At 49.6% G+C, this 26,131-nt stretch overlaps 1 protein-coding gene across 6 annotated transcripts in view; it reads left to right on the forward strand.

Annotated features, from left to right (window-relative positions):
• Positions 1-26,131, forward strand: part of LSAMP (limbic system associated membrane protein) — a 1,358,048-nt gene that overhangs the window by 1,103,631 nt on the left and 228,286 nt on the right. For all 6 annotated transcript variants that reach the window (XM_065573210.1, XM_008174850.4, XM_042852641.2 and 3 more), the window contains one exon: positions 6,965-7,197. In XM_065573210.1, the coding sequence (XP_065429282.1) occupies positions 6,965-7,197 (233 nt within the window). The remainder of the gene's footprint in view (positions 1-6,964; positions 7,198-26,131) is intronic.

Below are 26,131 nucleotides of genomic sequence, written 5' to 3' on the forward strand. Positions count from 1 at the left end.
CTGTGTAACCTGTAAAGTTCTAACTCCTGCTCCATGTCTCTAATCACTAGGCTAGTTACTGCATGGATATTAAATATCATGTAAGTACTGAAATTACATCTGTGGCAGGTTAAAAATTGATCCAATAGCTAAGTATCTTATTATATGCCTGCCAGCCTCCAGTGAATTTGCTTTTATGTGGTCTGGGTGGCTTAGGGCGTTTGGTTGTAGGATATAGAGACATTCTCTTCTAGGTCTTTGGTTTAAATTCGATCTAAGATTGATAGTAAACAAAAGTCATTGCCATTTAATGGCTCTGTGATTGCCTACATAGTGATAGGGAAGAAACAGTTTCCAAGGAACCACCACCAGTATTGATTGGCCTTCTTGTTGGCAGCATGAGCAGTGGCCAAGGATTGAATGGGCCAGTTGCAGCCCAACTTTACAGGCCCGTGGCTAGTTACGGGTCATTACTGACATGTGCTCTGGTGTTGTGTAGAGGATTCATTTTCCAAGGCTGCCCACCCAAGAACATTTTGGGAAAGAAAAACCAAAAAGGAAGTATTGCAAATAATCAGTGTGACGGGTTGGACCCCCCTCTCTGGGGTGCCACCAGATGTGCTGGGGTCCCACTGAGCCCGCCTGTCCCACCAGCCTGGGTCCTCCGCACTCTGTGCTGCAATGTCAGGCTCTCAAGCCCCTGTCCAGCACACGCACAGGTAGGGACAACCCAGCTGTAGAATCACACAGAGTCTGTTATCAGCTCTGTGTAGGAGGGCTCAACTAGGGGAATGCCCAGCTCTCCTGTGTACACAGCCTCTGGAGGGTAAACCCAAAATTATATTGTCTCGTGCTGTATAGAGATCTATATAGTGTAAGCTCATAAAAATCGCCCCCTCCCTCAAAGTGGAGGGAGATATGCACAGCTCTTTCCTTCCTGCTCCTGCTCCCCCCCCCATTAGTTCCTGTGTTGCTTCAGGTGCTTTCAGCAGTTTTCCTTTTTGGGCAGGGAGGCAATGGAGAAGAGCCCTGATTGACTCCCTTCCCAGCCTTAATTAAGATTTACATAAGGCGGGAATCCTTTGTTTCCAGTGGGAAAATACCAGCCGTGTCCAAGGTGGAACTCTGTACCAGGTGACATCATCACATGATCCTGCATGTCAAAGCAACATCCCAGGAAGCTTCTCAGGAAGGTGGGAGATAAAGTTCTATTGTCCTTCTTACATGGCCCATTGAGGCTGATTGCCTGCTGTGGTGAGCATTCCCCCAAGTACACACACAGTTGTAATTGTTACATAGTCAATATTCCTAACTTCAGATACAGAAATGATACATGCATACAAATTGGATAATCACATTCAGCAAATCATAACCTTTCCAATGATAACTCACTTGACCCATCTTGCATAAATTATATCTTAGTTATGCCATATTCATTTTATAACAATATTTCTATGAAGACTATGGGGTGTAACATCACAATCAGTATGTGTTAATTTAAGGGGACAATAATGTTTTCAATAAATCTAATCAGAAACCTTCAATTGTAATTGTGATAATGCCCACTGATTATCAGACATTAACAGTCATTTAATATCTAATGGATGCCACACAGCAATTGCTGTTCAAATATTAGTTAATATGCCAGTTAATATTCTATTGGTATTGAATTAACACTTCTGACACTCTGAGAATCAACACATAATCCTTATTAATGTGTACTCAATAAGGTTGGATGATCCATATGGCAGATAGATAGGTACATGTGTGTACGTGTATACATGCACCAAGATACCTAACCTACTTTGATATATGTTCAGAGAGAACCAGGACTTGGAATTTCCACATTGGTACATGGATTTTCTTTGACAGTTTTAGAGGAACAGGTACTCCAGAGAGAGTAGCTCAAATCCATTTCACTTACTCATCCAATTTCTCTCTCTTTTTTTTTTTATTTTGTTTTTATTTTGTTGGCACCGTCCATTACAGGGGAGCCAGCAAGGTTATTAGAACCTAGCAAGTGACCTGCCTTGACCACTGTGCTCTACTGATGATCTGACCCCTGGGTGTCAGCAGTGCAGGATATGCTGTGACATACACATTTTAATTTCCCAGGGGCAGCATTTCTTATGGCAGCTGGCAAGTTTGTTCTGTTCTTCCTTAACACATGGCTGGACCTAGCTGTCTAGCTGCCCTTGCTTGGCTGAAGACGTTTGTCTTCAGTGACATGCAAAAGCCACGGTGCATTCTGTGCTCACCTGGGACCAAGTATGTACTCCCCTGGAATGGATTTGTGGAACATACTCACTCCTCCCTCACTGCTGCTCAGTCTTCTGTCACTAAGCTGGGATGTCACCTTGTGGTGGAATGGCTGCTGTGGCAATTAAAGGGCAGTATACATGTCATTCCAGTGGTAGCAAGCCTTGGCAGATAAAGCTAAACATTGGGGTAGCGGTGAACATCCTACATGAGTGAAGAAGTTAAGAGGCATTAGGGGAGCAAGGATGGCCTCATGGTTAAAGCTTAACCCTGGAAGTTAGGAGACTCAGGTTTTAGTCCTGGTTTGGCTACTGATCTGCAGTTCGATGCTGTGGAAGTCACCGAGGGCCAGATTTTGGGAAAAGGATTTTGGTGCTGGATGCTGAGTGTCACGGCACCGGACTTGGAGGAACCTAGAAAATCACACTGTAATCCACAATGCTGAGTTAGGTGCATTAGGTCCTTATATAATGGTGGGAGAGCCTAAAAATACAATCCACAAAATCCAACATGTTGGGTGGGGAGCTACCTAAGCTAGCCAATGGGAGATGTCGACTAGAAGAGTTTGTCCTAGATCCCACGCCTCTCAAGGGGATAGGTACATAGGTTCAGGTTGCAGGAGCACCTATCTCTGCTATTGATCCCTGAATAGGAACCAACCGCCTGCAGTCAGGTGGCTTAAGCACCTAAACTGGTTCTTGCAGGAATGAGTTAGGTGCCTGCCTTGCTCCACACAAAACGGCCAGTGGTGGTGTTGATGCCCACCTCATAACTTGCATCTCAGTGGGTCGAGCACACAGCTGGGATGTGGGGGACCCAGGATTAATTCCCCCCTCTCTGCCAGAGGGAGAGAAAGGTGGGAGACCCTTGTGCAAATCCTCTCAGAGCGCTGGGATATTCAAATGTAGAGCTCCCTCAGTCTCTCCTGTTGAAGCTGTTTCCCTGTGGATAATTAATAAAAGAGTGACTGGAGGGTGGGTGCCCCAGTCGCCAGGCTACAGAGTCATTCTCTCTCTCACTCCCTGGCCCAGTGACTATTTAAGCCTCTGACCATGTTTATGGGATTGAGGCCTGCGTGCGATTTCGGCAGCTGAATGCCTATCCTCCTTCAGTTCATGAATCGTTCTGATGGAGGCAACAGTGTGCATGGCCCAGGATCTAAAACTTAGGCACCCAGGGAATTTTAACAGTGCAAAGTTAGGCTCTAATTAAGTTTAGGTGCCTACAGGGTTAAGCAGCAGCTAAGCGGGAGTTTCATGAATCACAGTGGTGCCATGCACAGGGAGTTAGGTGTCTAACTCTGGAGTTTAGGTGCATACGTTGCATTGTGGATCGCACCCGTGGTGCCTAAAGATGCAGCTAGGAACAGAGGAATTTTCAAAAGCACCTAAGTGACGTAGGCACCTAACTCCCATTGTCTTCAGTGTCAGCATTCACCTACACAGGTGCTTTTGAAAATCCCATTAGGTGCCCATCTGCAGCTCTAGGCACCGAACTAGGCAAATCTGGCCCTTAGCCTCTCTGTGGTAATAATACTGATTTATTGCACCACTGGATAGGAAGGGCAACTTTCATGAATGTGAATGCAGCATTTTGAGATGCTCGGGTTGAAGGCATTAGAGATGGGCAGAAGGTCACCAATAGTGTGATGTGTTATCAGCTCTCAGTCTCAGCGCCTTCCTCAGATGGTTGCTTTCTGCTCCTGTCATCAGGATTGCAGTCTGAGGTGGCACCATTCATTGACATTGCATGCCTTGAAGCCACCTGATTCACTGCCCACTTTGCTAAACGCAAATGACCCCAGAGTGATTCCTCTCCCCGGCCCTCTTTCTTAGTGAAGAGGCAGATTTTAAAACAAAAACAATCCCAGCTGTAAACTCGCCTCAGGGGAAATGTGCATCTGGACAGAAGAACCAGCTTGGACTTGGGCGAGTGAAGCCTCACTGGCCTCTCTTAGCTGGAAGTCAGTTACACAGGCCTGAGTCTTTGGGCTGCACCCTCCAGGCAAATGTTAGTCAAGCTCCTAGCTTGACCAGCACCGTGGTATCGCCACACAGCATGGCATTGCTACTGCCCAGAACTGACCCCAGAACAACTCAGAAAGCTTCTGTGGTCATGTTTGCTAGAGAGGAGTGCTGTATACGGGTAGAGTCACATAACTGTGGACGGCCGCCTCAGGAAAATCTGAATGAACTGCATTCAAGTGTAGGAACTTGGAAAATGTCTGACCCTTCCTAAGAGGCTGTTTGAAAACCTACTGTCAAATATTCGTCTTATCGTTCGGCAACAATCTTCATCCTCTGTTGTTCTCTCTTCATTTGTGTGAATAGTGCTGATGAGAAGTGCTGGCCTCTTTGAATTCCCACAGACAGGGGGTGGAGCCATGAGAGGTGGTCGTGTAACAGCCTCAGAGATTTAACTCCTTTATATGTCCACAGAACAGGCACAGCCTGGGTAGCTTGAGGGCAAGCGTCCACCCTCTGCTCTATCCATGTGTGTGTCAGCCTCATAGGCGTGGGAACTAGGGGTGCGGGGAGTGCTGCAGCACCCCCCAGTTTTTGTGCGGGGTCCCAGCCCTGCATCCCGGGGTCCCGTCTGCCGCCAGATGCGCACTCGGGGCTCCGTTCCCGGACCTGAGCTGTCAGGGTGCCTCCATTCCCTACCACTATACTATCAAGGAACCTGTGAAAGTTACATGTGTCACAGTTTAGCCTCTTGCATATTTTGTTTCCCCTCAGAGTTAGCAAAATATGCTTGCCATGGGGTATTGGAAATGCTTGTGGGAAGCTCTGCTATTGTGGTCAAGTAAGAAATACTATGAGAATAGTAGCTTCTCTTGCAAGGCAAATCTGAACAAACCTGGCCAGTGATCTCCTCACTGCCAAACTTTCTCCTACTACCCTGCAATGCAGGCTGGGTCATTCAGGCTGACTCAGAGGGTGGCACAAAGAATGTGCCGAGAACTGTCCTGTGCAATGTGGTGGCGGGGAACTGGGAGAGGTGGGCACTAGTGCATAGAGGTTTCCTGTTAAATTCGGAGATAATGGAACCTACAAGATGACTTATACAGGGTCTAGATGAGGGGCCTTGACTGTCCTTTCGCTATTTGTTATGCTTTAAGAGCTTTATTTGCCACGAATATGGAAAGTGGAAGTGTCTTACAGCTATAAACCTGCTCCCTCTGACATGCAAGTTGTCTGGTGATTTTGGAAAGAGGACTTTTCCTCTCAAAAGCTGAAGTGGCAGCTCAGTCCTGGACCTGCACGTGGGTCCCTGGCTGCAGGACCCGCACCCGGGGCTCTGTTCCTGGGCCCACACCGAGGGTACTAGCTGCCGCCGGCTCCGCACTCAGGGCTCTGTTCTTGGCCCTGTATGAGGGGTTCCGGGTGTAAGATCTGCACCTGGGGCTCTACTCCCACCCCCAGCTGTGGTCTCAGCCTCAGCCCCCTTACCACTGTCTGCGTCCCCCCCCCCCATCCTGGAGCCAGCTCTGGGGAGTGGGGGGGGCACAGACGGGGTAAGGGGAGGTGCAAGGTAAAAAGTTTGGGGACCACTGGCTTTTAGCACCCCCCCCCCTCCCTGTAAAAATTGTTCCATCACCACTGCTCAGTCCCACCCTGGAAGGGACCCCTGCGAGGAAAGAGAGGGGAGTTCAGTCCCAGCTGAGACTGATCATCAGCACATGCCCCCCGTCTGTCTCTTTCCTATGGTCAGTGCTCAGAGGGTTGAGATGGATATTTGTACAGAGCAGGTGCCTCAGTTAAAGCTGGGTTTGACTGTGATGGCTCCTCTACCATCTATAAAATAATTAAATCACTGTAATGTAGCTGCAAGGGCTGTCGATCCGTTCTCCCGCCTGCAGCCCCTGCTGCTATTGGCAGCTGGGACTAGGGCCATGACAGGTGGTGAGCCAATACTGTCACTCCTCTGTGTACCATACCCACCTGCCTTCCCTTCTCCCATGACTTTCTCACCTGCCGTGTGGCATTATAAGGACACACAGCAATTGTCGGGGGAGGGGGTGTGTGACAGTGACATCCCTGCAGGCTTTCTCTATCATTGGTGTAGCACACATGCACACACCCATGGCATATATAGCTGCATGAGGGGGACATCTTGTTTTCCACAAAGCCTTTCCATCAGGGCGGTGTGAGGGAGTGGGTGGAACATAACACTAGGGGCACAAAAGTTGGGGGATGGAGGAAGTAGATCACATGATGCAGCAGCTGTTCTCTACACAACAAACCCAATTCTCATTTCTGACCTCTCACCATCCCCAGGCTGGCGGGGGCTGGGAATATTGAGTCTGTTGTATACTCAGTCATTGGGGGGTGGGAGGGGGGGCATGTGAAGGAGAGCTCAACAATCTTCAGCTCCGTCTGCCGTATACCATTGACAGGATCAAAGGGAAGCTGGAGGCCAGGATGCAAGCCCTAGAGGCCCTCAGGATGCCCCTTTGCGTGTGAAAAGTCCCTACGAAGGGAAAGAGATAGCAGGGCCCAGGCAACTCATGCCTCCTCACATCTCCTTTGGGCTGCCCTGATCATTTCATATTTGTAAAGCACTTTAGTAATGTGGCTGATGTAATAAGTGGTGTCGATGCTGATGATGTGTGACTGTTGGCAGGCCTGGAGCATGTTGCAGAATCCCATGGAATGCTGGAAAAAGGTAGGAGCCAAAGTGGAGTCTGAGCTGATACCCCAATCTCTGTTTTCACCCTTAACAGATGTTATGTAGAAGACCGAAGCTCCAAAGTGGCCTGGTTAAACCGTTCTGGCATCATTTTTGCTGGACAGGACAAGTGGTCCCTGGACCCTCGGGTAGAACTGGAAAAACGAACCCCTCTGGAATACAGCCTCCGGATCCAGAAAGTGGATGTCTATGATGAGGGGTCTTATACATGCTCAGTACAGACACAGCATCACCCCAGGACTTCCCAGGTTTATTTGATTGTGCAAGGTAAGAAACAAGAACTGGGAGTGGGCAAAGAGTGGAGGTGCGGGTCATTTCTTTCTGGGGAATCTGTGTTGTAAATGGCTGGAGGAGACTGTACAGACACCACTAACCCAGTAAACTGTGGAACAAGCAATATAGGCTGTGTGTGGGCAATTCCTTTAGTTCACACCACATCTCTAGTATCATCTTCCACTGTGATATGCGTGACCTAACACTGCCTTGCGTATAAAGGCTTGACACGGCAGAGAATGCTGACGACACTAGAGCTGTTCCACTGCACTCTAGGGCTGGCCCTGGCTGTACTGACACCTAGGCAAATACATTTGTTTTTATAGCACTCGCCAGAGAGTCAACATACTAGCTGCCTCATCTCTTCTCCGCCTCTTTCCGCAGGTCATCTTCATCACTTTGTCTTCCCCATGTCACCTTCCATCTCTTGTCCCTCACTCTCTCCTGCCTTCCCCTTTTCATTCCACTCTGCACAAGGGTGGAGAATTTGTGTTTTGACCAATACCTTGTACTTTGGGGATTGGTCCTTAGAGGGTTGTGGCTAGATGTCTCCTCCTGATAGTGGACACACCTTCCAGAGTCACGGCCCCCGTGAAACATGGTGTCTGATGTGACTGCCAATCCACTTGAAGGCCACCTCTTCTCACCTCTATTTCTCAGCTCCCAGTTTACTAATTCTCCATGTAAGGGTCACGGAGAACTAGAACCCTGGCGGCCCAAATCAGTATTACACATACATATAATCTCTCTTAAATATATATACGGTTGGGCATGGCTTAATTACATACTACAGACATGTTCAGATTTTGTATTATCATTCAGACAGCAGTTGGTTATTTCTTCAAATTTACTAGTAACCCAAAAGGCTGTGGATTTTATTTTGAGATTCAAAATAAGAAGTTTCTGAAAAGCTCCGGCCTCTCATTCTGTGGTGGCACTTGGCAGATGCAATGCTAATGAGGACATAGAACATGTACCTGCAGTGTATGGTTTGTATGTGTATTCATAGGTGATATTCTACAGGTGAATTGTGTGAGTCAAATAGCTTGTGACATGTGCAGGCGCACACACACACACACTCTCTCTCTCTCTCTCTCTCTCTCTCTCTCTGTGGGTTTCAAGACTTTTGTAACTATTTATTGGAAGACAGTGTTTACAAAGTGCAAGTTGCAAATCCAAGATGTAGCCTGGATCATCACTCTCTGTAACTGCTGGGGTAGGGCAAAACTAACCAGCTGTAGGGGTTTTATATTATTATTATTGCTGGTGAAATCAAATAACAAGCACTTTCCATTTACCTATCAAGAAAAATACAGGCACAAATGAATTTTAGAGCCAGGAACATGTATTTTTAATTTTGATCAGAGATGGGTGCATGGAACAAAGTTGAGATCCAGAACCCTGTTTCCCCTTGAGTTTGTCTGTGCTCAGTTCTAATGCCACCTAAATGCATGATTCAGGCCTGGTGCAAGTTGACAATGCAGCCATGCATGTTTATTATTGGCAACTCTTGCAGTTTGATCACAAGTTTCATGATGTGTGTCACATACTGTGGTGCAGTTGAGACCACTGAGGCATTGTGTCACCACCAGCTGTATAACCCTGGGTGCCTTAAATGCTCTGCTGTTGTGGCTCACAGCCCGGACATTAATAGCCAGCAGACAAGCATGCCGTATCCTGAGTGTCTGTGTGCTTTGCAGCTCTGGTTCAGCATTCAGATTCCAACAGCCGGCTTGTTACACCCCAGCCACCCTCTGGCCTCCACCAGCCTGGGTTACACCTGCAAGATGACCCCAACAATCCCCAGTCCTGAATTTTCCCAAAAACCATGCAATGTCCAGCTCTTTCCTGGACCATCCAGGGGAATAATAGGGTTTATTTGCTCCTCTGCTGACCCGAGCTGCAGCAGTGTGTCATGGAGAGAGAGGCAGCTTCTCAGGTAGGCAGGTCCCAAGTCATTTAGAGTTTCATAATTTAGAACCAACGCCACTCGGTCAGCCAGCACTGATCCCAGAGCATCCGGCACATTCCTTAAACAGCCAGCACAGATCAGGGCATGACAGAGTGCTTAATCAGATGCCTGCTATACTGGCTTTTCTTTCCAGATTGACTTAAGGTGTAGCCTCACATAGAACATACTACAATAGTCTACTGTTGAGGTGACAAAGGAACACTGGTAGAGAGGTCTGTATGTCTGAGAAAGGGTCATGACCTGCTGGCCAGATGGAGATGTGAGGTGTGGGGGGGAAGCTCTTCTAGGCACTGCTGCCATGCAAATATCTTATAGCACCTGGAACTTTTGACACCTCCACCACCCAATCTACCAACTCTGCTGACAAACAATAGGCGCACATTGACAATCAGATGGGCTGATATAATCCTTGCCATGTCCTCTATCTGCTTCCTCCAGCCTACCCATATTGTCTCTAGTTCATCTGATCTGAGCCTCAACAACTCTGTCTCATCCAGGCCCAGTGGAATGCATCAAACATAATGGAGAAAGAGAAGTGAGTGTCATCAGCCCATTCAAAACACTTTACACTGTCTCAGATCAGCTGCACTTTGTATCTGTTATTTAAGACATTTCTGTTGACATGGAAGGCACATCGTAAAGAGAAGTTACCTCTTAGAGACTGTGTATTGTAGCCATGTCAGTCCCAGGATATTAGCGGGATAAGGTGAGTGAGGTAATATCTTTTATTGGATCAATTTCTCTCTCACACCAAGAGAAGTTGGTCCAATAAAAGATATTACCTCACCCACCTTGTCTCAGAGATAGTGACTGCTAGGGTTACCATATCTCATAAATAAAAAAAGAAGACCCTCCACGGGCCCTGGCCCCGCCCATTTCCCCACCCCTAGCCCCCCCCCCAACTCAGCCCCTTCCCCACCCTAACTCCGCCCCCTCCTCCCTTCCACTCCCAGCCAGGGGGAAAGGGCTGCCCCAGTGCTACTGGCTTCAGGGTTTGCCGGGCAGCCCCCAGACCCTGCGCCCCCAGCCGGTGCTTCCCCAGCGCAGCTGGAGCCCGGGAGGGGAAGCGCCCAGCCGGGGGCGCAGGGTCTGGAGGCTGCCCGGCAAACCGTGAAGCCGGTAGTGCTCGGGCTTTGGGCAGCCCCTATGCCTCCAGACCCTGCGCCCCCAGCCGGGCACTTCCCCTCCCGGGCTCCGGCGGCGCAGGGTCCGGAGGCACGGGGGCTGCCCGAAGCCGGTAGCGCTCGGGCAGCCCGGCTCTTAAACAGAGCCGAAGAGTCGGGGAGGAGCAGAGCCGCCATTTTCCCGGACATGTTCGGCTTTTTGGCAATTCCCCCCGGATGGGGGTTTGACTGCCGAAAAGCCGGACATGTCCAGGAAAAAGAGGATGTATGGTAACCCTAGTGTCTGCACAGTTCAGAATGTCATCTTGGATTGTTGCTCTTTTAGGGCTAAATCTTACAATCCTCACTCTGTCATTATGTTAATGGAGACATTTCCATAATCCTTATTTGTTGCACCAGGCTTGCATACACACAGACATTACATTCATTAGCAGGAATCAGACTTAAAACCTTCAGCCCTAAAAATGCAAGCCTCTGTGACTTGAGGTACATAAGAACATATGTACCTCATGTTCATACTGGGTCAGACCAATAGTCCATCTACCCCAATATCCTGTCTTCTGACAGAGGCCCATGCCAGGTGCTTCAAAGAGAATGAACAGAACAGGCAATTATTGAGTGATCCATTCCATTGTCCATACCCAGCATCTGGAAAACAGAAGTTACAGACACTCAGAGCATGGTGTTGTATCCCTGACCATCCTGCCTAATAGCCATTGATGGACCTATCCTCCATAAACTTATCTAGTTCTTTTATGCACCCTGTTTTAATTTTGGTCTTCACAACCTCCCCTGGCAACACGTTCCACAGGTTGACTGTGCGTTGTGTGAAGAAGTACTTCCTTCTGTTTGTTTTAAACCTGTTGTCTATTAATTTCATTGGTTGAACCCAAGTTCTTGTGTTGTATGAAGGAGTAAATAACATTTCCTTATTTACTTTCTCCACATCATTCAAGATTTTATAGACCTCTTATCATATTCCCCCATAGCCCACTTTTCCGGTGTGTGTATATATATATATTTTGCTATGGGATGACCAGAACTGCATGCAATATTCAAGGTATGGGCATACACTGGATTAATATAGTGGCATTATGATATTTTCTGTTTTATTATCTATCCCTTTCTTCATGGTTCAAAACATTTTGTTAACATTTTTGACTGCCACTGCACATTGAGCCTATGTTTTCAGAGCTCTATCCACGATGACTCCAAGATCTTTCTTGAATGGTAACAGCTAATTTAGCCCCCATCATTTTGTATATATAGTTGGGATTATATTTTCCAGTGTGCATTACTTCGCATTTATCAACACTGAATGCCATTTTGTTGTCCAGTCACCTAGTTTTATGATAGTCCTTTGTAACTCTTCATGGACTGGTTTGGACTTAACTATCTTGAGTAGTTTTGTATCATCTGCAAACTTTGCCACTTCACTGTTTACCCCTTTTATCGGATAATTTATTAATATATGGAACAGCACTGGTCCCAGTACAGATCCTTGGAGGCACTGCTATTTACTTCTCTCCATTCTGAAAACTGATCATTTATTCCCACTCTTTGTTTTCTCTTTTGCGATTCATGAGAGGACCTTCCCTCTTATCCCATGCGTAAGAGCCTTTGATGAGGGACCTTGTCAAAAGTTTTCCAAAAGTCCAAGTACAGTATATCCACTGGATTACCCTTGCCCACATATTTGTTGATTCCCCCACAAAGAATTCTAATAGATTAGTGAGGCATGATTTCCCTTTACAAAAGCTGTGTTGACTCTTCCCCAACAAATCATGTTCATCTATTCGTCTGATGATTCTGTTCTTTACTATAGATTCAACCAATTTGCCTAGTACTGAAGTTAGGCTCTACGAGTCTGTAATTGCTGGGATCGCCTCTGGAGCCTTTTAAAAAAAATTGGCATCACATTAGCCATCCTCCTCATCTGGTACAGAAGCTGATTTAAATGATAGATTACATACCACAGTTAGTATTTCTGCAATTTCATATTTGAGTTCCTTCAGAACTCTTGGTGGATACCAGCTGGTCTTCGTGATTTATTACTGTATAATGTATTTAATTCATTACTGTTTAATAATTCCTTCAGCTCTGAGTAGATAGCTGGTTGTTGTAATTGTTGGCACCAGTCTTTAGAGAGAGACGTGATCACAAACAGAAAACACATAGCAACTGCAGGCCAAATCCTACAGTTCTTATTCACGAAAACTCTGATTGGCTTTAGTGTGTGAAAAATACTGTCAAATGAACCTTTTTGCTATTATGCATTGCTTAGACCGTATGGAACTTATTGCCTTTAGCATCCAGAGTGACCCTTCTTTGTTTCAGTGTGGAATGAAGATGTATTTGTTTTCACTGGATTTTAACCAGTTTAAATTTATTAATAATTCTACTTGGTGGATTAGCTGTGTCCCCTTTAAATTAAGTGTGTTTGTGCTGGTGAATGGTGCAGCACCGAAAGCACTGGAAAGCAAAATCCTTTATTTATCCACAGAACACACAGTGGCAGGTGTGGCCGCCCCATGTGTACACATTGCTCTGCCAATGGACCTCAACCTTGACCCAGAGGGACCTGCCTCGTGGGGTGAAAGTGGAATTCTGCTGCGTCTAGTGATAGGACGGCATTTAGGGCCAATTGTGATGGTGATTTATGTGCTGTGAAAACTTCACCAAGTGGAACTGGACTGAGACCTGTTAACTTTATTTACACATGACCTTCCAACCAGCCAACAGATAGTACCAACATCTGAGTGCTACTGACCTCAGGCTCAAACTAGTGTCCTAGAGTCTGGCTCCATTTCACATCTGGACCCTTTTTGCACTTTTCTCTTTAATCTTATTGTAAAGCACCTTGAGCTGCTCCTTTGAACAGGATGCTGTGAAAGTTCAAATATTTGTTGCTGTAACAGGACACCATGAGGATAAAGCTCAATTGGTTTGTGATGTCATCAATACCTCCAATATGGGAGTTCTGATCTCAGTTTACTTGTGTCATCCCTGACTGAGTGCATTGCAGGGCAGGGTGATGGCGATGGCAGAGCAGTTTGAAGAGGCTTAACGGTCTATTTTCTTCACTAACCAAACAATAAGGATTCATGATCACTGGCACCACCTTCTAGGACATCCATCTACTCCCAATTTTGTGGGCTCAGACTTTGCTCTTGATTTTGGAGGGAGTTTTCTGAGCATTAAAGCAGGGAAACTCTTACATCAGAGTCTGCATTAGGTAAGAACTAGCACAAATAACTCTTTCTTGACAGACTCCAGAGGGATAGTGACAAAGGATTTGGTGACAGATGCAAAGAGTGAAGAAACCATGGGAGGATCAGTTTTCTGGAAGGGAGAGAGAGAAGATCATTTTACAAGGGGTACTGGGAAGAGGCAGGATCAGCATACTGGGCGGGATGGGAATGCACAGAATTAATTTGCACTGGGACTGAGCTAGGGACACAGGATCAGTATGAAGGGGGAGGAATAGAACTGAAAAGGAGGAGGATCATCCCAGGCTCAAGAGCACAGGGTTTTTGCTGCACAGTTGTTGGTGTTTCACTAGACTGTAAGTTTCCACTGGCAAATTAGTCTAGAATTCCAACCACACTGTAGTAGTGGGGGGGTATTCTTCCTAGTTTTTGCTTTGTGGGTTTGTTTTTGCCTAAGCGCATAAATGGCAGGAAGTTACACCTGGTATTTCACAATTTGCCAGGGAAGGTCCCTGGCATTCCACATATAACATTTGTATTGCCTCCCCACAGCACCCTACTGCCTCCCCACTTTTGTTGGCCTAACTATGGGCTTGGCTGAGTGCATTGGCTGGTCTATTACCAGGCAATGTAGGCTTGGGGTCTGTGATATGTGTTGGATCATGGCATTTCTTGGCATGCAGATCACCACAGGGCGTTTTCTTGGAGATATTTCAGTGCTCCTTTTACAGATGCAGGCTGACAGAAATATGACATTGGGGTCCTGGTCAATTATTACAGCTCCTAGGTGCTGCAATAATACAAATAATAATAATGATTTAGGCCTCTTTTAAAATGATTGCTCTATTTTTGGAAAAATTCACATGAAATATGTGAAACATTTCCCAGGGATCTTTGAGTGTTATTTAGCCAGATCCTAAGCTGCTGTAAACCTGCATGACTCCACTGATTTCAGTAGAGATAGTCCAGTTCACAGTCAGTGGTTACAATTCTAGATCTGAACCCCACAACTACTGATCATCAATTAATGATCGTCTCATATTGTTTCCTGTTTCTCTCCCATCTGTCTCCCTGTCTCCACCGGTTGTCTTTTGTCTTGTATCTGGGGAGGGACTGTCTTTCTGTCCTGTGTTTGTACAGCGCCTTGTGCAGCGGAGTTCTGGTCCATGAATGAGGCTCCTACGCACTACCATCATAGACATATTAAATAACAATAATGAGGCCAAAGTCTGCTCCGGTTTTCACATGCTGAAATATCAGTGATAGTATGGGCACAGCAAAACTCTGCAGACCTATTGCATGCAGTGAGACCTGGGTTCTTGGTACAGTTATGCTTTTCAAGGAATACACTCCTCTTCACTTCCCAAATTAATCTTGTATGCAGCATTCCTTTGTGCTATTCAACAGTTGCAGGCTCCCAGCCACTGCACCAAGAGGTGGTTGCCTGTCAACGGTAGGGGTGCGATTCCTGTGCCCTTTAGGATTCTTTGGGGATAAATGCTTGTATAAATTCAAATTATTATTGTAATCACTATTAGTAGCTTGTCTATGATGGATCAGCTTGAAAACCTGGAAATGAACAATAATTAAAAAATCCCAAACCTTTTGAAGGGATCATTTCTACTTCAAAATAATGAGAAAAGATACATAGCATGCTCCCTGTAGTGGGGTGAACACCTGCTCCGGCCCTGGAGGGGTTGGAGAAGCCCTGCAGAGGGCTGGGGCTGGGCAAGGTAAAACCCTGGCTGATTGGGGGAAGTGGCTGCAGCGGGGCCACGCCCCAATCATAGGGTTACCATACTTAACAAATAAAAAAAGAGGACCCTCCATGAGGTCCTGGCCCCGCCCATTTCCCACCCCAGCCCCACCCCAACCCCGCCCTAACACCGCCCCCCCTCCCTCCCACTCCCAGCCACACGGAAAGGGCTGCCCGAGCGCTACCGGCTTCACAGTTTGCCGGGCCCCCAGACCCTGCGCCCCTGGCTGGCGCTTCCCCAGTGCAGCTGGAGCCCGGGAGGGGAAGCGCCCAGCCGGGGGCGCAGGGTCTGGAGGCTGCCCGGCAAACCGTGAAGCCGGTAGCGCTTGGGCTTCGGGCAGCCCCCTTGCCTCCGGACCCTGCGCCCCCAGCCGGGCACTTCCCCTCCCGGGCTCCGGCGGTGCAGGGTCCGGAGGCATGGGGGCTGCCCAAAGCCCGTAGCGCTCGGCTCTTAAACAGAGCTGAAGAGTCAGGGAGGAGCAGAGCCGCCGCGGCCGGAGGCTCTGCTCCTCCCCTGACTCTTCGGCTCTGTTTAAGAGCCGAGCTGCCCCAGCGCTACCGGCTTCGGGCAGCCCCCGTGCTTCTGGACCCTGCGCCGCTGGAGCCTGGGAGGGGAAGTGCCCGGCCGGCGGCTGGGGTCCGGAGGCAAGGGGGCTGCCTGAAGCCCATAGCGCTCGGGCAGCTCGGCTCTTAAACAGAGCCGAAGAGTCAGGGGAGGAGCAGAGCAGCCACAGGAGGGGAAGTGCCCGGCCGGCATTTTCCCGGACATGTTCGGCTTTTTGGCAATTCCCCCCGGATGGGGGTTTGATTGCCGAAAAGCCGGACATGTCCGGGAAAAACCGGACGTATGGTAACCCTACCCAATCAGGCCACAGCTGGCCTGTATAAAAAGGCTGTGAGCCAGGAGCCTAAGCAGTCTCTCTTTGCCTTCAGAGAGAGAAGGGCCTGGCTGCAGCAAGCTAGAGACAGGATACCTGAGTGGAGCAGGGCTGGGGGCAGGCTGAGGAGCCGGGGAGCTCCAGCCTGGAAAGCCCCAGGCTGCGGCCTAGTGGAAGGCCAAGGGGTACTGGGGGTTGCAGAGGGCAGCCCAGAGCTAGGCCAAGGCAGCAGGTCCAAACCCAACCTTGCCTGTGATGAGTGGCCTATACTGCAGTCTGCCCCAGGGAACGGGGGCTAGTTGGAGACTGGCAGTGGTCTTATTCTGAGGTGAGGTAGGGATAGTGGATGGGGGTTCCCCAGGGAGGGGAGACCCTAGTACTGAGGGGTGTACTGCCAGGGGGCAGCACCCCAGATACAAGGGCACCGGGGTCCAGGGAGGGACACGGGGGCCAGAGGACAGGTGGACCACTGGCCTGTAGAGGGCGCTCCAGGCCGCTGGAAGAGCTAATTCCCAGAAGTCACCAGCAGGAGGCGCCACAGGGGTGAGTCCGCTCCTCTACACTCCCCTAGAAACCTGTGAATCAACCGCTTTTTCACTAGCAATACAGATTACTGCTAAGGCTAATCACACTCCGAATCTTTAGGTGTCATATCAACCTTTCCACACCATTATCTGGCTTTCAGTTTTCTTCCTTTTATTTAAAGAAAATACTGTTGGGTCAAATTTCGACAAGTTTCAGTTTTGTTCTAATATGATTTTAATAAATCCAAATTAAATGTTTCCACATTATACATTATATATCTATATAAAAACACATCAATATAGATGAATTCCACTGGTGCCTGAGGACTCAATCCTGCAAACCCTCCATGCAGAAGACTCACGTTGGTGTCGCTTGTAGTTCCAAGCCCATAGGGTCCACTAGATCAGGGCCAAAGTTTCTGGCCTGCAGTGGTGCTGTCTGTGTACATTCTAGTCTTCTGCTAGAATATGACAACCTGGGGTGAAATCCTGGCCTCACTGAAGTCAATGGGAATTTTGCTATTGACTTCAGTAGAGACAGGATTTCACTTCTGAAACCAAAAGCAGCTAGAAACTGACTGCAAAGTAAACCAAAACCATGGGCTGTTCTTACCATCACAGCCAAAAAACCACCCCCTTCAATCCCAACCCCATGAATATAAAAAAGTATATTTTAGTTTTAAAATTCTTTCCATTTTAAGGTTTTGAGGTGGAATTGGGGACAGAAATGAGCTCTTTTGGAAAACATAGTACTTTTAGTCTGGCAATATCTCCTTAAAGGTAGACTGAAGACTGGGGAAAATGGTGTCTGTGTCCTTTTGTACTGGATGCATGGTGTATGCTGGAACAGAAGAACGGCCATACTGTGACAGACAAATGATCCACCTAGCCCACTATCCTGCTATCCTGTCTTCTGACAGTGGCCAATGCCAAATGCTTCAAAGGGAAGGAACAGAACAGGGCAAGTTATCAAGTGATCCATCCCCTATCATCCAGTCCCAGCATCTGTCAATCAGAGGCATAGGGAAACTCAAAGCATGCAGTTGTATTTCTGACCATCTTGGCTAATAGCCATTGATGGACCTATCCTATGTAGTTTGTTTTCTTTTTAATCCAGATTTAGTTACGATTTTCACAACATCCCCTAAGAACAAGTTCCACAGGTTAACTGCGCTTTGTGTGAAGAAGTACTTCCTTTTGTTTTTTTTTAATGGTGCCTATTAATTTAATTGGGGTACCCTTGGTGGTTCTTTGAGTGATTGTTTATGTCCATTCCAAGCAGGTGTGTGCGCGCCGCGTGCATGGCAGCCGGAAGATTTTACCATAGCAGCGTCCGTAGGGTCGGCTCTGGCGCCCCCTGGAGTGGCGCCTTCATGGCGCTGTATATAGGGGCCAGCCGACCCCCCCACCCCCTCAGTTCCTTCTTACCGCCGGTGACGGCTAGCTGGAACTTCTCTTGCTCTTCAGCAATCGTGGCAGTGTTCTATAGTTCGTGTAAATAGTTAATTAGTTAGTTAGTTGTTAGTGTTAGATAGTTAGGTATCAGTTGGGGGTTTACCCCCAACTTTTCGTCGCCTCGCTGGGGCAGGCCCAGGTCCCCAGGGTTCAAACTCTGTCAGGACTGCGGGAAATTTATGCCGAAAAGTGACCCGCACTCTTCGTGCTTGCAGTGCCTCTGAGAGACCCATCAAAGGGACAGGTGCACTATCTGCAGGACTTTTCGCCCCAGGACTCTCAAAGATAGAGAGCAGAGACTTAAAGTCCTCCTAATGGAGGCGGCACTGCGGCCACAATCGGATCCCGGGCCTTCCGACCCGGCACCCAGCACTTCATCCTCGGTGCGCAGTGCCCCGGCACCGGAGATAAGTCGTGAGGCCAAGGCCCCAAAACCCCGGCACCGGAGAGAGTCGGCACATAAGAAATCGTCTTCTACAAGACACCGCTCTCCCTCGCCGGTGCCGGTTAAAAAGAACAGGCCGCTGAGGGAACAATCTCCCCACTGGGACTCTAAAGATCGGGCGCCGTCCACGAGTGTTACGGGACAACCCGCGCCGCAGACCCATCCGGCCATCCCGTTGACTCCAGGGCAAGGTCGAGTCCGGAACGGCACAGATCCCCGGATATGATGGAGGAGGTCCGCCTCCCATCGACGCCGGAGGCATTCGAGGCCGCATCAGACCTCTTGAGCCTCCCGGTGCCGGCGTCACCGCACCGGTGCAGAGAACCCCCGGCTACCGCCGGGCCCCAGTATCACTCTAAGGGCAAACCGATGATGCACTCACCGCACTCTCCACGCAGCACCCCGTTAGTGGCACCGGCGCGAGCACCACCGCCGGCGACAGTGGGTACCGCTCCTCCGATGTCCTCATATTCAGAAACTTCTGACTCAGAGGCAGACTCCTACTGCTCTAACAGATCGAGGAGCAGACGATCATCCTCGCGTAGGAGTGCCCAACCGTACCCACCAGAGTGGCATCAACAGCAGGAGTGGCAACCGCCTCCACAGTGGCCGTTCTGGACACCGTGGGCCTACCGTCAGTCAGTGGGTCAGGCATACGGGCCCCGCTCACGGACCGCTTCCGTTTCCTCAACGTCAGTGGCACCGCCGCTAATGCCACCGCCACCGGCACCGCCGTCTGATAGGAGTGTGCCACAATGCAATACGGCACCCCCTGGTCAAACAATGGCACCGACGGGGACTTTGCTCCCTTCAGCGTAGGCACCGTCCAGCACTCCTCGGCGTTCGGTGGCGACCCCAGTACCGGCCGCGGTGCTGCATCTTGAGCCCGCAACGGCCCCGCAGCCTGAGTACCGTGTGCCGCAGGCCTTCAGAGGGAGACGTGGTAGATGAAGGGCAGCTGCGTGGGACATCTTCCTCTTCATCTCCGGACAAGGCTGTAGCGGGAACTTCTGCAGCACCAGCTCTAGAGGATAATAGTATCCTCCAACAGCTCCTTACTCGAGCAGCCCAGAGCCTCTCGATACAGACGGAACAGATCGAGGTGGGCGTTGATCCCATAATTGATATCCTGACCCCGTCTGACCCATCTAGGGTAGCCCTACCCCTCATAAAGACCATTGCGGACACAACCCGCACCTTGTGACAAACCCCAGCCTCATTGGCTCCTACAGCCAAAAAGACAGAGAGGCGGTATTTTGTCCCAACCAAGGGCTATGAATATCTTTATATGCACCCCCCACCAGACTCCCTAGTGGTGGATGCGGCCAACCAGAGGGAACGACAGGGTTTTCAGGGGGCTACACTTAAAAATAGAGAGGCGAAAAAGTTGGACCTCTTCGTCCGCAAGGTCTTTTCAACGGGGGGGGGGCCTACAGTTGCGTATTGCCAATCAGCAGGCCATAGTGAGCCGGTATGGACACAACACGTGCTCGGCTTTGTCTAGGTTCACGGACCTCCTCCCGCAGGACTCACGAACCAAGTTCTTGGCCCTTGTTGAGGAGGGCAGACTGATTACCCGAGCTTCCCTCCAGGCAGCCTTGGACGCAGCCGATTCGGCCTCGCGCACAATGGCTACTGGTCTGGTCATGAGGCGCGGAGCCTGGCTTCAAGTTTCCGGTGTACCTCACAAAGTCCAACAGACTATCCAGGACTTACCCTTTGAAGGGCCCATGCTTTTCTCGGAAAAGACGGATAAACGACTCCATAGCCTAAAGGATTCGTGGACTATCCTCCGTTGTTTAGGCCTACACACCCCTGTTACTCAATGTAGGCAGTTTAGGCCGCCGCAGGCCCCACAACCGCACCAACCTCAGAATCGAGGTGATGCCTTGCACAGAAGGCCAAGGACGGGCAGGAGGAGGCAACAACAGCAGCCCTTCGGCCAGTCTTCTACCCAACCAAGGCCTACACAGGGGCCTAGATCACCATTTTGAGGGCTCGGTCGAAGATGACCTACCGGTCAGAACTCTGGATCCTCCCAACCTTACCTTTTCGTCACGTCTGTCCCCCCTTCTATCGTGCGTGGGCCCTGATCACGTCCAACGCTTGGGTGCTTCGCACGGTAACGGAGGGATATTCTATCCAGTTTTCCTCCCTCCCGCCCCACCAGCCCCCCTCCCCGTCCCTCTTCAGGGACCCCTCTCACGAGCAACTTCTACTTCAAAAAGTTCAGTCCCTCCTCACATCAGGGACAGTGGAGGAGGTGCCTCGGGAACTACAGGGCAAGGGCTTCTATTCTCGATATTTCCTAATACCGAAAGTGAAAGGGGGCCTCAGATCTATTCTGGACTTGCGGCGTCTCAACAAGTTTATCAAGAAGCTCAAGTTCCACATGGTCTCCCTGTCCTCCATCATTCCTTCCATGGATCCAGGAGACTGGTGTGTCGCTCTCGACTTAAAGGACGCATACTTCCATATCGCGATAATCCCTCGACACAGGCGTTACCTCAGGTTTCTTGTCGGCAACGTTCATCTACAGTTTACGGTTCTACCCTTCGGTCTGTCAGCAGCCCCAAGGGTCTTCACGAAGTGCATGGCAGTCGTGGCAGCCTTCCTGCGCAGGCAAGGGATCCAGGTATTTCCCTACCTGGACAATTGGCTCATCAAGGGCAGGAACAAGGCACTGGTGGAGGCTCAGGTGGTCTTCATCAGGCACACCTTCCGCTCACTCAGCCTCTTACTCAACGAGGCCAAGTCCATTCTTTCTCCAACACAAAGAATCGAATTCATAGGAGCAGTTCTGGACTCGACACACGCCAGGGCATATCTTCCAGAGGCCAGATTCCAAACTATATCCAACATCATTCTCGGCCTCCAAAGTTACCCTACCACCACAGTAAGAAGCTGCCTCAAATTACTAGGGCACATGGCAGCATGTACCTACGTCGTGAGACATGCCAGACTCAGACTGCGCCCTCTCCAGTCTTGGTTGGCAGGGGTTTATCGGCCAGTCAGGGACTCCCTAGAATCAGTGGTGACGTTACCTCGGCCAGTGTTGGACTCCCTTCAATGGTGGCTCGACCCGCGGGTGGTCTGCGCAGGGGTCCCTTTCCTCGAATCCGAGCCCTCCCTGACCCTGGTAACGGACGCGTCGGATCAGGGATGGGGTGCACATCTGGGCTACCTCAGGACCCAAGGTCTTTGGTCGAGGGAGGATCTTTCACTGCACATCAATGTCAGGGAGTTACGAGCGGTACGCCTCGCACGCATAGCATTCAAATCCCAGCTGGCAGGCAGGTGCGTTTCTGTCCTCACAGACAATACTCCAACGATGTTTTATATCAACAAACAGGGTGGTGCTCGCTCCTCTCCCTTTTGCCAGGAGGCCCAGGCATTATGGGACTTCTGCGTACAGAACGTAATTCACCTGATAGCATCCTACCTCCCGGGCATGCACAACGTGCTCACGGACACCCTCAGCCGCTCGTTCCAGGGCCATGAGTGGTCTGTCCGCTGGGATGTAGTTCTCTCAATTTTCAGACTCTGGGGTCATCCCCAGGTGGACTTGTTTGCATCCAACGAGAACAGGAAGTGTCATCAATTCTGCTCCCTCATGGGACGCAGTCAGGGGTCCCTATCTGAGGCTTTTCTCCTCTCTTGGGCAGACGGGCTTCTTTATGCCTTTCCCCCGATTCCCTTGATTCACAAGGTGATCCTCAAGGCCCTCAGAGATCACGCTCGACTCATTCTGATAGCTCCTGTGTGGCCGCGCCAGCATTGGTACACCTCTCTCCTACTCATGTCTACGAGGGTTCCACTCAGGTTGCCCCTGCTACCGAACTTGATCACGCAGGATCGCGGTCGCCTCCTTCACCCGAACCTGGAGTCACTCCACCTTACAGCTTGGATGCTCCATGGCTAAACCCACTGGAGTTACGATGCTCCCATCAGGTCAGACAGGTCCTGTTGGGCAGCAGGAAGCCCTTGACAAGGTCTATGTACTTGGCCAAGTGGAAGCGCTTCTCCCTGTGGGCTACACAACACGGTCAGGCCCCCTTGCTCGCCCCGGTCCCTCTCATCTTGGACTATTTGCTACATCTGAGACACCTGAGACTAACTCTCGTCGGTTTGAGTACCCCTTGCTGCAATCTCCGCATTCCACCCTGGAGAGGGGGGACCTCAGTGTTTGCGAACCCACTCATTGGACAATTCCTTAAGGGTCTTGACAGATTGTTCCCGCACATCCGTCAACCTGTCCTTGCTTGGGACTTCAATTTGGTCCTGTCTGTCCTCACGGGACCCCCATTCGAGCCGCTGGCTTCTTGCTCGCTGTTATACCTCTCATATAAGGTCGCGTTCTTGGTGGCTATCACATCAGCACGGAGAGTATCGGAACTCAGAGCTCTAACTACTGAGCTTCCATACACCGTCTTCCACAAGGACAAGGTCCAACTCAGGCTGCACCCTGCATTGCTGCCTAAGGTGGTTTCCCCATTTCACATGGGTCAAGACATTTTTCTCCCAGGGTTTTATCCCAAACCGCACTCCTCGGCTAAGGAGCACAGGTTGCATTCTCTGGATGTTCGCAGGGCTCTCGCATTCTATATAGAAAGGACGAGACCCTTCAGGAAGTCGACCCAACTTTTCGTCGCCATGGCCGACAGTAGGAAGGGGCTCCCGGTCACGTCACAGAGGATCTTGGCTTGGATCAGAACCTGCATCCAGGAGTGCTACAGTCGGGCCAATGTACCAGCCCTGCCTATCATGGCCCACTCCACAAGAGCGCAGGCTTCTTCAGCTGCGTTCCTGGCCCACATCCCGACACAGGAGATTTGTAGAGCGGCCACCTGGTCCTCAATCCACACCTTTACGGCGCACTACGCCATTACGCACCAAGCCAGGGAGGATGCTGCATTTGGCCGCGCAGTCCTCCAATCTGCAGTGACCTCCGACCCCACCACCTAGACTTGGGCTTGTGAGTCACCTGCTTGGAATGGACATGAACAATCACTCGAAGAAGAAGAAACGGTTACTCACCTTCTCGTAATGGTTGTTCTTCGAGATGTGTTGTTCATGTCCATTCTAATACCCACCCTCCTACCCCTCTGTCGGAGTATCAGCAAGAAGGAACTGAGGGTGTGGGGGGTCGGCTGGCCCCTATATACAGCACCATGAAGGTGCCACTCCAGGGGATGCCGGAGCTGACCCTACGGATGCTGCTATGGTAAAATCTTCCGGCTGCCGTGCGCGCGGCGCGCACACACCTGCTTGGAATGGACATGAACAACACATCTCGAAGAACAATCGGTACGAGAAGGTGAGTAACCGTTTCTTCTTGTGTTATGGAAGGGGTAAATAGCACTTCCTTATTCACTTTCTCCACACTATTCATGATTTTATAGACCTCTATCATATCCCCCCCTTAGTTGTCTCTTTTCTAAACTGACCAGTCCCAGTCTTTTAAATTGGGCATACCCTGGATTTAGATAATAAGATATTTTCTATCTATCCCTTTCCTAATGGTGCCTAACATGAGCGGCGTGTATAGGAGGCTGGGGCAGGTTCAGCCTCCCCGAAAAAGGCTGGCCATGTGTGAGGGCAAATGCCATGGATGCGGCACACATCACCTCCCTTTGGAGGCACGCCAGCCTGCTGCCTTTGGAGTGCCGGAAGCGAAGCTCCCTAGAAGTGGGGGGGGGGGCACTGGCACCCAAACTGTGGCCCTGCCCGTGCTCTTCCCCCAAGACCCCGCTCTGCTCAGCCTCTTCCCCTGAGGCCCCACCCTCACTCCGCCTCTTCCCCTGAGGTTCCCCATGCCTGCTGCTTGCTCCTCTCAGCCACAGGAAGGCCTGGGGGAAGTGACAGACAGGAGTGAGCGGCCAGTGGGCTTGGGAGGCCTCAGGGGAAGATGCAGAAAGGAGCGGGTGGGTGGGGGTGACCTCAGGGGAAGAGGTGGAGTAAGCAGCAGGTGGGTGTGGGTTGGAGGAAGAGGGGGAAAGGAGCAAGCAGAGGGGGGTCTTGGGGGAGAAGGCAGAGCAGGGGCAGGAAGAGGTGGAGCAAGGGCAGGGCTTCAGGGGAAGAGGTAGGTCGGGGCCATGACCCAGGCACTGGTGGCCCCTCCTCACTTCTAGGGAGCTTCCAGCGCTCGTGTGTAAGCTTCCCCGAACGGAAGCCTCACGCGCCACCTATGGTTCCTAACATTCTTTCACTTTTTTGACTGCCACTGCACATTGAGCCGATGCTTTCAGATAACTATCAACAATGACTCCAAGATCTTTCTTGAATGGTAACAGCTAATTTAGACCCATCATTTTGTATGTACACTTTTACCTCGATATAACGCTGTCCTCGGGAGCCAAAATATCTTACCGTGTTATAGGTGAAACCGCATTATATCTAACTTGCTTTGATCCACCGGAGTGCACAGCCCCGCCCCCCGGAGCACTGCTTTATTGCGTTATATCCAAATTCGTGTTATATCGGGTTGCGTTATATCGGGGTAGAGGTGTATAATTGGGATTATGTTTTCCAGTGTGCATTACTTTGCATTTATCATCACTGAATTTCAACGGCCATTTAGGTGACTGAGCAACAAGTTTTATGATAGTCCTTTGTAGCTCTTCGCAGTCTGCTTTGGACTTAACTATCTTGAATAATTTCGTCTCACCTGCAAACTTTGCAACCTCACTGTTTACCCCTGTTACCAGATAATTTATGAATATGTTGAACAACGCTGGTCCCAGTAGAGATCCCTGGGGGACACTGCTATTTACTTCTCTCCACTGTGAAAACTGACCATTTATTCCTACCCTTTATTTCCTATCGTTTAGCCAGTTATGAAGCCATGAGAGGACCTTCCCTCTTATCCCACGACAGCTTACTTTGCATACGAGCTTTTGGTGAGGGACTTTGTGAAAGGTTTTCTGACAGTGCAAGTACACTGTACCCAATGGATCACCCTTATCCACATGTTTGCTGACCCCCTGAAAGAATTCTAGTAGATTAGTGAGGCATGATTTCCCTTTGCAAAAGTTGTGTTGACTCTTCCCCAACAAATCATGTTCATCATTTGCAGCCCCCAGGTGTCTCAGCATATGATTCTGAACCAGTTTGGGCCCACTGGTCCTAATTCTCTCCCCAAAATCTTGTGCTTCTCCCACCTGCCTGTCTATCCACCTGTTGCCTCTCATTTCAGATTTAGATTGTAAATTCATTGAGGCAGGGACCGTCGTTTTGTTATGTTTGTGTACAGTGCCTTCAGAGGCTACCATAATAATAATAATAATAATATACTACTACTAATAATAATTAATAAAATATACTATTCAATAATAGGCTTGGGGGTTTTCTTGTTGGGATACCCTCTTCTTCATTATCTTAGAAGTATCAGGAGTGCTCACACATTAGCAGTACTTCTGGACCTACCAGTAGATAAAAGGACATTTTGAGGGAATAATGATTTTTATCATATTTCCTATATAGCTTCTAAAATGTCAGTGGTGAATAGCTGGGGGAAAAACGACCTCCAAAATAACGGAATAACAGCTTAGCTTAATAAAGTCAGA

The sequence above is a fragment of the Chrysemys picta genome, chromosome 1 (assembly GCF_011386835.1).
Source record: "Chrysemys picta bellii isolate R12L10 chromosome 1, ASM1138683v2, whole genome shotgun sequence".
In the NCBI taxonomy this organism is placed as follows: Eukaryota; Metazoa; Chordata; order Testudines; family Emydidae; genus Chrysemys; species Chrysemys picta.